This window comes from Narcine bancroftii, chromosome 13 (assembly GCF_036971445.1).
Source record: "Narcine bancroftii isolate sNarBan1 chromosome 13, sNarBan1.hap1, whole genome shotgun sequence".
In the NCBI taxonomy this organism is placed as follows: domain Eukaryota; kingdom Metazoa; phylum Chordata; class Chondrichthyes; order Torpediniformes; family Narcinidae; genus Narcine; species Narcine bancroftii.
Genome location: NC_091481.1, coordinates 70,273,656 through 70,289,453, shown reverse-complemented (window position 1 = coordinate 70,289,453; position 15,798 = coordinate 70,273,656). Strand labels below are relative to the sequence as shown.

At 38.0% G+C, this 15,798-nt stretch overlaps 1 protein-coding gene across 2 annotated transcripts in view; it reads right to left on the bottom strand.

The window, feature by feature from the left end:
* The window catches only part of LOC138748972 (myosin-9-like), a 135,152-nt gene that overhangs the window by 2,770 nt on the left and 116,584 nt on the right, over positions 1-15,798 (bottom strand). For both annotated transcript variants that reach the window (XM_069909951.1, XM_069909952.1), the window contains 4 exons: positions 15,374-15,497; positions 13,655-13,863; positions 4,270-4,378; positions 2,202-2,374 (listed from right to left, as the gene is read on the bottom strand). In XM_069909951.1, the coding sequence (XP_069766052.1) occupies positions 2,202-2,374; positions 4,270-4,378; positions 13,655-13,863; positions 15,374-15,497 (615 nt within the window). The remainder of the gene's footprint in view (positions 1-2,201; positions 2,375-4,269; positions 4,379-13,654; positions 13,864-15,373; positions 15,498-15,798) is intronic.

Here is a 15,798-nt window from a genome sequence, read left to right as displayed (position 1 = left end):
TTAAATTTATGATTTCTGAAATGGTCTAAAAAATTCCAACTTCAATTATTTACAATTTGCCATTTCATGCAGTTTATTAGGATTTAAGTGAATTTAAACACTTGAAGATTTGGTTAATGTCAATTCAGTCTTAGATCCTGATTGCCTCATTAGAAGATTACAACTGTTTTGTAACCAAACCTTATTTATTCGCTTTAGCTCCTCATTCTCTGAAAGCCAAAGTCTAACCATCAGATCTGAAAATCTTCAGCATTCCAGCCTTTGAGATGATTACACTCCTATCTGGATTATGAAAATGTGCAATTTAACTTCTGTGTGGAGGAGCAGCTTCTTTCCTGCTGTTACTAGATTCATCAATGGACCTCGTGGGTAAAGATGAGGCCCTTGCACGGTTTTAACTGCACGTTTCTCCATACTTTTCACTACACCCTGCACTTTGCTTTTGCACTTCTGCTTTAGTCTTGCACAACCTCCTGCATGTGCATGGGTTAACTTGCCTGAAAAGTGTGCAAAACAAAGCTTTTCATTGTTTCTTGGGGCTCACGACAATAAACAAATTTAGGAACAACTTAATTTTGGATCCCCCAATCCCTTCATTATTTTAATTATCCTGATCAAATCAGTCCCAACAAGGGTATATAAACTAGATTTATGTAGTAGACTCAAAGTACAGGATGATTCATTTCTGACCAAACTGCAAATCTTTTGGGTTTTATGATATTTTCCATTTCGATGATTCTCTACACTTAGGAGTTGCTTCAATTTAATCAAACATCTAGACAATTGTCAAAACCTTTTACTTTACAAACCATGTCATTCAGTTCCCTTTTCTTAGAAACTAGACTGAATGTCATCATGTCACCATAATGAATGCTTCCTTTCGCCCACCGTGAAACTTGCTACAGCTTCAAACAGTCTCAACTTTCCTAATGATAAGTACAACTAACCTCTTTCTCAATTGAAATTTAAAAACTGAATACTTTTAAGAAGTTGTAATAAGAAAAGGCTCGCAACCTAAATTGATTTCATGTGTGTTCTTAGTTTTTCTTTGTTTAAAGTTTGCAGTCAGATGGGGACATGCTCTTAAAGTAATGTCATCTTTCACAGATCTAGTGTCTTGCCATTTCTTAATACTGCACTCATTCCTCAGTGAAACACGAAAGTGCAGTAAAAACGCAAAATGCTGGAGAAACTCAGTGGATCAAACAATGTATTTTAAAAAAGCAAAGATATACACTAATGTTTCGGACTTGAGTCTTGATGAGGGGCTCAAGCCCGAAACACTGGTTATGTATCGAACCACAGAACATTACAGCAGAGAAAAAGGCCCCTTCAGCCCTTTTAGTCTGTTTCAAACTATTTTTCTGCCTAGTCCCACTGACTTGAACCCAGTTCATAGCCCTCCATACGCCCCCCCATCCAAATTTTTCTTAAACTTCACCACTTCAGCTGGCAGCTTGTTCCACATTCCCACTACTGTGTGGAGAAGTTCCCCCTAATGTTCCCCTTTCACCCTAAACCCGTGTCCTCTGGTTTGTATCTCACCTAACCTCAGTGGAAAAAGTCTTTTTGCATTTACTCTGTCTGTCCCCCTCATAATTTTATAAACCTCTATCAAATCTCCCCTCATTCTTCTACACTCAAGGGAATTAAGCCCTAACCTGTTTAACCTTTCCCTGCAACTCAGTTCTTGATGTCCCAGCATAAAGGATAAAGTATCTTTATCTTTGCCATATAAAGTATGTGGTTTGACCTGCTGAGTTTCTCCAGCAATGGGTTTTTAATCCATTCCCCAGTATATGATTTAAAGCACTTCACAATGCTTGGTTCAACACTAATATCTTTTTTTTTAAACTTCTTCATTGAACATTTTGCATTGGGTTTCACTGCCTTGGAAGGAGATGCTTTTATCTTCTTCCCTTCTGTGTCAACTCCAACACAAAAGTGATCCGGCATTATCTGGCACCTATGGGGATCGGTAGATGCCAGGTAAGTGAATTTGATGGTTGCTTGAGATTGTGTGTTGCGTGGATTGGCGAACTGACTGCTAGGAAGCTGCCAATTTTAAACTTAAGAGTTTATTATTCATTTATTTTCCACGATTTCTTTTGCCAGTTGCTTGAATTCCAGATACCGGGGATTTCACTGTACTATAAAAAGTGGGCAAAACGAGCTCAACATCAGAATTAGTTCTCTCTTACCTCAGCTTGCTCTTGAGAGTGCTAACCTCACGGGTCATTGCATCTGCAGTTTCAGTCGTATCTTCCAGTTCTCTCTGCAGCTTTCTGCGGGATGCATTGGCACGCTGGGCTTCCTCTTCTGCCTCCTCAAGTTGTCGTTTCAACTGCTTCACACGGGAATTGGCTTTCTCCACCTAGCAGACAAAAAGTGAGGAAATACCTGTTATCCCTGTACTCAGTCAGCAGCAGATGTTTCCTTGGTCTCACATGCCTTCCATGAGAAGAAAATCCAAGAGAATGCAAATTAACGTGATAATATTTTATTCATTGATTTTATTTTGTTTCACCAATATCTCTCACTCAGCTTATGTTTTGCTGAGCTTCCTGGTCTCCTCCACTTCTTTTAGGAAGCTCTTGGGGAAAAAAAAATCACTTTTTTTGATAATCCTTAGCCTGGTCCTTAGCTTTGAGTCTTACATTTTTAAACACTTCCAATAAAGTTGCTTCATAAATACCAGTTGCTTTTCGATGGTGGATATAGAGTTTTTTTAAAAAACAACTTAAGAACTTCCACAATCCCAAAACACTGCAGAGCACTTTAAAATATTGCTGCAATGTAAAGGTTCCATTATTGTCACGGAACACACATTTAGAATGTAACATACATGAAATTCTTTAACTTTTGTCTATTGTAAGGCAGACAGAGTTGCCACTTTGCCCAGCGCCCCTCACAGAACACCTAGTGTTCAGAGGCGATATCCCCTCCAAGTACTGACTAGTTCCAAGATCAGACAATCTCAGGCATATTTGAGTAGTGTAGACAATCTGCAGATGTCTTTGTGCTTATCTCACAAATAGCACTAGGATAATGACCAAATAAACTGTTTCAGTAACGTTTGAGGGAATAGGTAGGGAGAGTCGTGGGATTTTTACATTCACGACAGAGTAGATGGTGTCACAATTGAAAGTTAAAGATAATCCTCTGTTTCTCCACCAAAAGCAATTCTTATTCAACTACCATCCTGTGTCTCCACTACTCTCAACCAAGGTAAAGGCAGTAGTATTAAGCCAGATCTTGCTAGGTCTCACCTGCACCTCCATCCCAACCTTCGCACGCTCTGTGAGAGGACTAGAGTCCATGTGGCTTATTACATCCTTGCTGTGGCACTCCTACCAACATTAACAAAGCTGTGTGAGATAGAAACTAAAGCCCTACCCACGGGCAGACCCCATGACTGACCATCTGCATGAAATGGACTTGTCCCAAACTTTTCTGATCAAAAATATTAACCATTTGGACTATGGGCATTTTTAATCTTTCATAACATATACTCCAGACTGGGTCCATGGTAAACCTTTACAGTACGAACCAGCTGGTTGGATGCAAAACCAGTTCTGGAAAAATGGAATTGTAGGTAGCCCCTGAAAACAGGGGCATGGAGTCCAATGGGTTAAGAAACAATTAGAAGCAAACCAAATTAAACATGCAAATGAATTAAAACATCAATTAAAATAAAGAAAACCCAAAAATAACTCCTATTTAGTGAATGTTACCAGCCCCATTCAGTTTGCTCCAAAGTGCATCTGCTCCGCAGCATCCAATCTTGCAAGATTCTCTGGACTGAAGTTCACAGGAGGAGTGAGATTAGACATGTCTGTACAGCACAGAGGCATGCAAGTTTGGAGCACATTGATGCATGCATTGTAAAAAGCTGGCAGTTTATGAATGAACTGTTGACTACCTGTCCATGAGATACATTCCACTGCTTTTAGTCTTGTGGTGGTCAGTTTTGAACGGGCATTCAAAATGGTTTCTTACCCAGAGTACCTTCTTCCAGCATTAATTTACCCCAATTCTGACTGCACCTCAGTTCATCTGGCTGCTGAATCCCTCATCCATATCAGTTACCAACAGACTTATAAATGGTACTCACTTCGTTTTGGAATCATTTTCAAAGGAAAGAGCCATCTTGGACAGAGGTTTTAACGGTGAGCAAACATCTCTGCCAAGTATGTGGGCCCGGAAGAATGAGGAATGAGAAACAAATAATTTGTACACTGTTTAATAGGGAAACAAACTGCAACCAACCTGGTCTTTATATTGATCGGAATTGCGTCTTTCATCTTCTATCTGCAACATCGCCTCCTTCAGCCTCTTTTCTGAACGACGCAGTAGTTTACTAACAGCTTGTCTATCCCTGGTAAGACAAGACATTAAAAGTTAGTTTTCAATTTTGTGTTCAGCCCACGCCCCAAGCAAATTGCTCATCCCTCCTCCACCCAGGGGCTCACCCCTATCCAAGATGAAGGCATGTGCCAACAACCCTTGCACTTCACCCCAGGATTATCTGTTCAAGCACTGGCAACTGCGCAGCACGGTTAGCTTAGCGGTTAGAACAACACTGTTACAATGCTAGTAATCAGGACAGGGGCTTGAATCCCACACTATCTGTAAGGAGGTTGTACATTCTCCTTGTGTCTGCACGGGGTTTTCCCCAGGGGCTCCAGTTTCCTCCCACCGTTCAAAATGTATGGGGGGGGCTTGAAAGTTCATTGGGTAGCATGGGCTTGTGGGGTGAAATGCCCTGTTACCTTGCTGTATATTTTAAACTATGGATCTTTGGAATGCAAAAGGCAAACCAGCCCATTTCTATCCATGTCTGGATTCTAGTTACTGAAGAACAAGACAAAAGAGGCCCATATGACCCCTGAAACCTGGAAAATAATTTGTGCTGTAATTGATCTGAGATTCTGTGAAAGATCTGATTTTGACCTCAGTTTCACTTCCTCATAACCATAAAACTCTCCGAGATTCCAAAGAATATAATCAAGGGTGCAATGCTAGTTCATATTCCCCTTCTCAATACCAGTAGTAATGACCTAATGGCCACCTATGTCAATAGATATTAAATATTAAACATTGCATGACTCAGCTCCACATTGACTGCAAACATTTTTAAAATGCAATGGTGATTCCTGCCTCCAGCTCCATTTTCTTGATGCAAAAACTATTATCTAATCCTCCTATTAATTATTCTAAATTTATGCCCCCTGATTTTTTGATGACTACTTAGGGAAATCAGTCCTTCCAATGTTACTAAATATATAAAATTGAAGATTCTAGACAAGTCTTACCTCCGCCTCAATTCAAAACAAAACACTTGAATAGCCCATCTGATCTCATCTCATAACAATTATCTTCTAATCCTGGTAATATCCTTGCAAATTTTCCACTCTTTTATCTCATATGAAATAAATCTTAGTTTGAAGAGATGACCAAGAGGATTGATGAGGCCAGGGCAGTGGACATTCTATGTCTGGTCTTTCAGCAAGGCCTTTAACATGGCTCTTCTTAAGATTTTAATCTGTAAGGTTAAATAACATGGAATCCAAGGTGAACTGGCCAACTGGATTTAAAACGGGATTAGTGAAGGAGTCAGTGGATAATAGTGTGGCTTTTCTCACTACAGGTCAGTGGTGTGCCACAAGGGTCAGTCATTGGTCTTCTGCTGTTTCTCATCCATCTTAACAATATGGATTGCATTGAACATAATTAGTAAATGTGCAGATGACATTAAGATTTGCGGTGTAGAGGAGTCACGTGATGGAGTAGTGGCCGGACGGTGAACTCCAGCCCTCTCCAGAAAAGTCGGGAAAAACAAGAGAAAATACAAAGGCACAGAAATACAAGTTAAAGAAAAGTGAGTATAAAGGTGGAAAGAAGATGGAGACAAAAGGAGAAAAATCAAAATCAACGGAAAGAAGAGAGGAAGAGAAGACAACGGAGGAAAAAGGTGAAGGCCTTACCTGTCCGAAGAGGCCCGCTGTGGAGAGAAGACCCCACTACCTCAGGTCGGTAGAAAAAGAACTACAACAATGGCTCACAGAGCCGAGTAAAAGTGCGCAACCGCGCATGCGCGACTCCTCGCGCATGCGCGATGCGCATGAAAAAAAACACACCGACGGGAGGGGGGACCAGCTGGGGAGTCGATCTCCACAGCCGGCAACGACAGCTGCAGAACACCTGCAGCAAGAAGAGACCACAGAAGACAATGGAAACAAGAAAGAACAGGAGGAAAGGGCAGCAAAGAAACAACAGATGGCCAACCTAGAGGAAGAAGAAGAGGAAGAATACAGTGAAATAGATAAAGGGAAAGGCAAGGTAAAGGATATACTTGCTCTTGTTAGAGGATACATGGAGTCATTTAAAGAATGGCAAACACAGGAATTCAATGATTTAAGAAGAAGAATAAACAACACAGAAAAGAAAATAAATAAAATGGATATGACCTTAACAGAAATGGGGAAAAAAATGGACAAGATGGAAGAGCGGGCAGTAGCAGCAGAAATGGAGGTAGAAGACTTAAAAAAGAAATTGGAGGAATCTAATAAAAAACTAAAGAGACACAAGAATTACTAGCCCAAAAAATAGATATAATGGAAAATTATAACAGAAGAAATAACATAAAGATAGTGGGCCTTAAGGAAGATGAAGAAGGCAAGAATATGAGGGAGTTTATAAAAGAATGGATCCCTAAGGCCCTAGGATGTCCAGAACTACAGCAAGAAATGGAAATAGAAAGGGCACATAGAGCATTGGCCCCTAAACCACAACCACAACAAAAACCAAGATCTATTGTAGTAAAATTCCTAAGATATACTACAAGAGAAAAGGTACTGGAGAAGACAATGGAAAAAGTAAGAGAGGGCAACAAACCACTGGAGTATAAAGGGCAAAAAATCTTCATTTATCCAGATATAAGCTTTGAACTCCTAAAGAAGAGAAAAGAGTTCAATACAGCAAAAGCGATTTTATGGAAGAAAGGATATAAATTTACACTGAAGCATCCTGCAGTATTGAAAATATTTATTCCAGGACAACAAAACAGACTATTCTCGGATCCAGAAGAAGCACGAAAATTTGCAGAACACTTACAAAAATAGACTGAGGGATGAAGACGGGTAATGAGAGCAAAAATTATCACGATTGATATGTATGTGGGTAAAGACAAAAATAGACTGAGGGATGAAGACGGGTAAGGAGGGTAAAAATGACCACGATTGATATGTATGCGGGTAAAGAGGTATAAGAGTGAATAGAGACAATGGGCATATGTGAAAGTATCTGTAATTAGAGGAAAACATAGAGAGTATAGACAAGAATTAATAAGGGAAGGTAATGGAATAGAGAGAATAAGGAGGGAATTAAAAGAGTGACCTTTGTGACATATAAAAAGCGAAATCTTTTCTGGGGGGCTGGGTGGGGGAAAAGAGCGGTCACTGCAAAATCAGTTGACGCTTGCGAGTGGATTCGCAAATCCAAATGGAGAGGGGAGATGTGGTTGTCCGACAAGGGATAAAGGGCAACTCAGGAGGGGAAGGGGAGATTGGGGATAAAGAAGATAGAAATAGGAGAATAAGGAAAATGTTGGATGTTGTAGGAATGTTGTCTGGTAAAGAGTTGAAAATAAGAAAACAGAAATGGAAAAGGAGGAAAGGTAATGATGGAAAAATGGAAAGAGAAGATAAACAAAATATAAAATGGCTACGCTGAACTATATGACTCTAAATATTAATGGAATACATAACCAAATTAAAAGGAAGAAACTACTAAATTTACTGAAAAAGGAAAAAATAGATATAGCATTTGTCCAAGAAACACACTTAACTGAATTGGAGCACAAGAAATTAAAGAGAGATTGGGTAGGACATGTAACAGCAGCATCGTATAATTCAAAAGCAAGAGGAGTGGCTATATTAATTAGCAAAAATGTGCCATTTAAAATAGAAGAGGAAATAATAGATCCAGCAGGAGATATGTTATGATAAAATGTCAGATATATTCAGAGCTTTGGAATCTACTTAATATATATTCACCTAACGAAGAAGATCAAAAGTTTATGCAAGATATCTTTTTGAAGGTAGCTAATACGCAAGGGAACATACTAATAGGAGGGGATTTCAATCTGAATTTGGATCCAAATATGGATAAAACGGGGAAAAAAATTAACAGGAAGAACAAAGTAACCAAATTTATAATTAAATCAATGCAAGAAATGAAACTTGTGGACATATGGAGGAAACAAAACCCAAAAGAAAAGGAATACTCATACTACTCGACTAGACATAAAACATACTCAAGGATAGACCTATTCCTGTTATCAGCCCACATTCAAGGGAGAGTTAGGAAAACGGAATATAAAGCTAGACTATTATCGGACCACTCACCCCTGTTATTGGCAATAGAGCTAGAGGACATCCCTCCAAGAATGTATAGATGGAGATTAAACCCCATGCTACTTAAAAGACAGGATTTTAGAGAATTTATTGAAAAACAATTAAAAATGTACTTTGAAGTAAATACGGAATCAGTGGAAGATAAGTTTATACTATGGGACGCAATGAAAGCATTCATTAGAGGGCAAATAATAAGTTATGCAACCAAGATGAAGAAGGACTATAATCAGGAAACAGAGCAGTTGGAAAGGGAAATAATAAACATAGAAAAAAAATTAGCAATAAAGGAAGATACAACCAAAAGAAGAGAATTGGCGGATAAAAAAATAAAATATGAAACATTACAAACATATAAGGTGGAGAAGAATATAATGAAGACAAAACAGAAATATTATGAACTAGGGGAAAAAACACACAAAATCCTAGCATGGCAGCTTAAGACAGAGCAAACTAAGAAAATGGTATGGGCAACAAGGAAAAAAGACAAACAAATTACATATAATCCAAAAGAAATTAAGGAAAACTTCAGAGAATTCTATGAACAATTATACCGAACCGAAAACGAAGGGAAAGAAGGGAAAATAGATGAATTTTTGACTAAAATTGAACTACCAAAACTACAAATAGAGGAACAAAATAAATTAACAGAACCATTTGGAACAGTAGAAATACAAGAGATAATAAAAAATTTACCAAATAATAAGACACCAGGAGAGGATGGACTCCCAATAGAATTCTACAAAACATTTAAAGACCTAATAATACCGCCCCTCCTGGATGTAATCAACCAGATTGATGAGACACAAAACTTACCAGATTCATGTAAAACAGCAATAATTACAGTGATACTAAAACAAGGGAAAGATCCACTCTCACCAGCGTCATATAGACCAATATCTCTGCTAAACACAGATTATAAGATAATAGCTAAACTATTAGCAAACAGATTAGCAGAACAGGTACCGAAAATGGTAAATTTAGACCAAACTGGATTTATCAAAAAAAGACGCACAACAGACAATATTTGTAAATTTATTAACTTAATTCATGCAGTAGAAGGAAATAAAGCACCGGCAGTAGCAGTTGCTTTAGACGCAGAGAAGGCCTTCGACAGAGTAGAATGGAATTACTTGTTCAAAGTATTGCAAAAATTCAGTTTACCGGAGAAGTATATTAATTGGATTAAAGCATTATATAAGGGACCGTTAGCGAAAGTGACAGTAAATGGACATGTATCAAAGCAATTTAACTTAAGCAGGTCAACGCGGCAGGGATGCCCACTATCACCATTATTGTTTGCGCTAGCTATAGAACCACTAGCAGAATCGATAAGAAGAGATAATAATATAAAAGGAATAAAAATAAAAGACAGGGAATATAAAATCAGTCTGTTTGCGGATGATGTGATAGTGTACTTAACAGAACCAGAACTATCAATAAAAGAACTATATAAGAAATTGAAGGAATATGGAGAAGTGTCGGGATACAAGATAAACGTAAATAAAAGTGAAGCAATGCCTATGAATAACGCGGATTTCTCAAAATTTAAGGAGGAATCCCCATTCAGATGGCAAACGCAGGCAATAAGATACCTAGGTGTGCAAATAAACAAAAATCTAGGCCAATTATATAAACTCAATTACAATCCACTAATGAAAAAATTACAGGACGATTTAGAGCATTGGAAAGAGCTACCACTAACACTGATAGGAAGGATAAACTGTATTAAAATGAACATTTTTCCAAGGATACTATACTTATTTCAGGCATTGCCAATACAACTGACAGAAAAATTCTTCAAAGAGTTAAAGAAAATAATAAGGAGATTTTTATGGAGAGGGGGGAAACCGAGGATAGCACTAGATAAATTAACAGAATGGTATAAACAAGGAGGCTTACAATTGCCAAACTTCAAAAATTATTATAGAGCCGCACAATTAAGGTACCTATCAGATTTTTATCAAACAAGGGAAAAACCAGACTGGACGAGACTAGAATTAGATAAAATAGGGGAAAAGATACCTGAACACATATTATATAAATGGGACGAAAAATTGGTACAACATAGAACTTCTCCAGTATTACACCATCTCCTCAATATATGGAAGAAGATTCATGTAGAAAGAAATAAAATAAATTACCAAATACCAAAACTAATATTGACGCAAAATAAGCTACTCCCTTTGACAATAGACAACCTTGCCTTTAGAAAATGGGAAAAAAAAGGGATTAAAAGAATAGAAAATTGTTTTTCAGGAAGTAGATTCTTATCCTTTGAACAAATGAGAGATAAGTACAATATAACTGGAGATACAGCGCTGGCATATTACCAACTGAGATCCTACTTGAAAGATAAATTAGGAAGCAACTTGAGTTTACCAGAGGGAAGTAACCTTGAATATGTGATTACAGATACAATGTTAATCAAAAGATTTATAAAAAATATGTATATTAAACTGCAAGAAAAGGAAAATGAGGAAACAAATGGTAAAACTAAACAAAAATGGGAACAAGATTTAAATATAAAGATAAAAAAGGAAACATGGGAGAAGTTATGCTCTGGAACGATGAGAAATACAATAAATACGAGGCTGCGTATGATACAATATAATTGGTTACACAGACTATACATTACACCGCAAAAGTTAAATAAATGGGACCCAACAGTATCTGATAGATGTTTTCGATGTAAAAAAGAAAGGGGAACAACAATTCATGCAATCTGGACATGTGAGAGAGTAGAAAAATTTTGGGATGATCTCAATCAGATATTAAATAAAATAACAGAAAACAATATACCAAAGAATCCAGAGATCTTTCTCCTAAGTAACATAAAAAATAAAGAATTTGGAATTGACTTGGAAGATGCACAAAAAAGATTTGTCAAGATAGCCCTAGCCGTAGCAAAAAAATGTATTATGTCAACCTGGAAATTGGAAGATAATTTGAAAATACAACAATGGTATATAGAAATGAATAAATGTATTCCATTAGAAAAAATAACATATAGTTTAAGAAATAATATTGAAATATTCGAACAAGTATGGGAGCCTTACATTAAATACAATAGCGAAAACCTACCGGGAACAAACATTACCTAAATTGATGGAAGGAGAAGAAAAGAAAAGAATGGACTCAGTAGAATTTCTGGTGTATTTTTGTTGAATGACAACATTGTCTAACTGAATTAATGCAACCTAGATTGTATACCTAAAATGGATGAGAGGGGGGGGGGGGTGGGGGGGTGGCTTGGGAGGAGGGAGGGGGGAGGGAGAAAAAGTCACTGTAAATGTGTGGAAAAGAAAAAGTGTATATCATGGCTATTGTGATTTATGGTGTGAAAAATAAAAAAGTTAAAAAAAAAAAAGATTTGCGGTGTAGTGGGTAGCGAGGAAGTATATCCAAGTTTACAATCGGATTTAGATTAGCTGGGAAGGTGGGCCAAGGAGTGGCAAACTGAATTTAACACTGACAAGTTTGAGATGATGCACTTGGGTAAGTCAAACAATGTGAAAGAGACAGCGCCCTGGAAAGGGTTGTAAAAAAAGAGACACTTAGGAGAACAGGTGTATAGGGGAACAGATATAGAGTTCCCTGAAAGTTGCAACTTAAGTAGACAAGGTTGTGAAGGCATTTGGTGTTCTCACTCTCATAGATATAAAGTACAGGTAGACCCTGACTTATGACTGTAATTGGGACCAAAGGATTGGTCATATCTCAGAATGGACTCAAGTTGGAATTTTGCCCGCGTGCGTGGAGTACAGAAGACTTAAAGCAAACTTTTTAATCAAGTCTATTTTTCATCGTAGATTTTTGTTCTATTTGACAAACTATAACAGGGATACAGGGCATGCAAGAGCCAAAATGTGCATACTTACCTTGTTATTCAGCATCCCTGCACAGTGGGTTCGCATATTGGAGTTAAGTTGGTGCATGTTCAGTGGGTTTGCATATTGGAGTTCAGCTGGCACTTTTTAAAAAAATTTGGTCGTATGTGTGGATATGTCGCAAGTTGGGGAGTACCTGTTCAAAGGTTGAGACCTCATCCTACAGCAGGAGAAGGCACTAGTGAGATCCTACTTGCGAGTATTCCTTCGAGTTCTGGTCAGTCAGCTACCAGAAGTACATCAAGTTGGAATGGGTAATGTTGCCAGGACAAGAGTCAAAGAAAAATTTTTGATGAATTGAGTCTTTTTTGAAAAATGAACTTATATAGTTTTATTAAATAATGCAGGGCATGGATAAAGTGATTGCTCAGAGTTTATTTCTATGGGTAGAATATTCTAGAACTAGAGGGCATATGTTTAAGGGGAGAGATTTAAGAGAGACCTTAGGGACAACCTATTCACCCAGAGGTGGTCTGCATCTGGAACAAGCTACCAAAGAAACCAGGTATAATTATGTTCAAAATTCATTTGGACAGATACATAGATAGAGAGGGCTTCGAAGGATTTGGATCAAATGAGGCAAATAGCACGGACCCAGAATGCCAACTTGCAGTATGATTCTGACCATTCAATATCTTGCCCTATCATGACATGTTCCTTACCTTATTCATCTGCCAAATGTATTACCTCGGATTTCTCTGGGTTCAATTCAACTCAACACTCTTCTGCTTAATTGACCACACATCCAACATCTTCCTGAATTTAAAGTTTTTCTCTTTTTGTATAACCTGCAATCGTCTTTGTAGGGGTTTCTACATTTAAATTTAAATCATACACTTTCAAAAGCAAGGGATTTTCAATGCCACTGACACTGGTCTCCAAGTTACTAAAATACCAATCATGCTTCTTCTTGGCACACCAGCAATTTCAGATCCAATCTTCCATTTGCCTTTGATCTTGAAGGCTTTCATTTTCTTTTGACAAGCATCCTACTAAGGACCTTGTCAAAATACTTGCTATATTTAACATCCCTTCTTATTGGCTCCCCCCCTCCCCCCCAAAAAAATCAGCAGTTAGATACAACCGTCCCCATATCAAATCTCTAGCTGTTCCTGATTAATCTACATCTACATCAACGTTAGTAATAGATTTCTTCAATTCGCTTTCTATCCTAGTTAAATCTACAGGCTTGTAGTTACTAGGTTCATCCTTTCCTCTCCTCTTTAAAAGTACATTAGTAGTTGTGCAATTCAAACCCCACTCCTCTGTATGGTCTTTATTTGTTCTGAATTATTCAACTTAAGATCATGCTTTCTTTTCCCAAAATCTTTCCTTTCAATTTATTTCTACCGTGTTTCTGCATCAAGCTGCTCCTCCAGCTGAGAGATCTTTGCCTCCAGTGCTACAAGGTTCGCCTTGTACTTGGATCTGACAGCATTTTCCATCTCCTGCAACTTGGCTTTTAGGTCCTTGTTCTGACGATCCAGTTGTTGGCGAGAATTTTCTGCTTTCTGGACGTTGCTGCGTTCAGCGGAAAGATCTGCATTGATCTGATCAAACTGTTCAACAAAATTAATAGAACAATAAAATACTTTTATCTTCAGGACAGACTCCAGTTTTTCTTGAGATTCTAGCAAAGGTCCTTCCCTCCAGAATTCTCACACATTTTTACAAAGTGCAGGGGAACTTCATCTATGTACAGTGCATCACATCATATACAGTAAAATCCCCATAATCCTTTATTCAATCAACTGGAAACAAATAATCAGCCCAAATTGTTTTTTATAATATATAAATAAATAACATTACAGATAAGACCAGGCAGATGGACCACACAGGGGAGTGCTGAGACTTTGTTGGAAGGTTTTCCCCGGCGAATGGGCAATGCCCCTTAATGCGTGGGCAGTCTTTGGAGGTGAGTCGGGTTGTGCCAAGGGTCAGACCGGAACACCAGGATGAAGACCCAGTTGATGCCACTCACCACAGGGACGACTCACCTAAAGTGTCTCCCTATCCTTGCCTAGTAAGAGTCTTTATTTTTATTAGTATTTAAGTATATTAGTAAGGCTTTATCTGTAAACTTGCGGGAGGGGATTAATTGTGACAGTTGGCACAGTTAGAGGTTAGAGCAACAATGTTACAGCAACTGGGGTTCAAATTTAAATTTTCTAAGATACAGGAATTACTTGATGAAAGTGAACTTTAAATAAATTAAATACTACAATACTGATTTTTTCCAAATTACATTTTGCACTGTTTTTTTATCTTTAAAAGCAGTATTAATGCAGGTGTATTTGTTAGACATTGTAAGAGTCTCAGTCAACCAGAAAATTTGCATATCCAACATCCGTGATCTCTAGAGAGGACATTGTTTAAAAAAAAATCCACAGCAAACACAAAATTTGTAAAACTTTGTTTTTTTAAAACTGCAATGTGCCCGAAACCGTGCAACCTATACAAATCTACGTCAACCCCTACTCATCGTTCATTAATCTTAAACTCTTGATACACAATGACATGGAAGTTCAAGCACTCTGCGGATCAGCTGGCAATTGCAAAATAAGTTCAGTGAAAGTGGGCTTTTGTAAACCAAGGTCATTGTGAACATAACAAGCAGTGACCTAGCAATTACAGCAGGTGCGTCTGGGCTCCAGTGACCCAGAATCAATCCTGACCTCTGGTGCCATTGTGTGAAGCTTGCACATCCTTGCTGTGATGGCCTAAGTTTCATCTGAAAGCTCAGGTTTCTTCCATCCTCCCAAAGACATGTACAAAATTGTCTACAAAAAGATGATACCAGTGTGCAGGTGGGCTGAAGGGTCTGTTTCCAAACTATGTGACATAATCAGGGTTTTAATATTATAGTATATTTAACGTGGTGATCCTGCATACGGGTATCTGTAACTAAAATTCCTTGATCCGCTCCTGTTTACTTCAGTTGATTAAAAAAAAATAATGGAAATAGAATCTTCCATTTCATCCCTGATGAAAGTGATTCACGATGATTTTTTAGCATTTTTGACACACACACAACGCAAAGTCACATCAACAAAATAAGATGGGGTTTACCTGAAGAGTGACTTTCTTCAGTCTATCATTGGTCATTTCAACATTTGTTTGTTCTTCTTCTACCTCTTCTTCCAGTTGAGCAATCCTGGCCTCAAGGCGTCTCTTCTCATCAAGAGCCAAAGACCTAGGTTTTAAAAAAAAAGTCCATATTGGTTAAAAAATCCTTCCAAAGTAACATTTTTCACACTCTGGTAAATCCAACTACAGCAACAAAAGCCACGGCCTGTTCTGAAAATGTTGTCTGCTCCCATTCTTTGATTTTTAAAAAGGAGTTTAATTATACAAGTGACCTGCAGCTCAGATTTTATTGTTGATGGATTTGTTCTTTTAGCTTTCTAAAGCTCTTTGGATTTCCCTGCAGCACACCACAAGTCACAGGCCTCCAGTCTGAGAAGCTATTATCCACGGCCACTCAATGGCTTCTC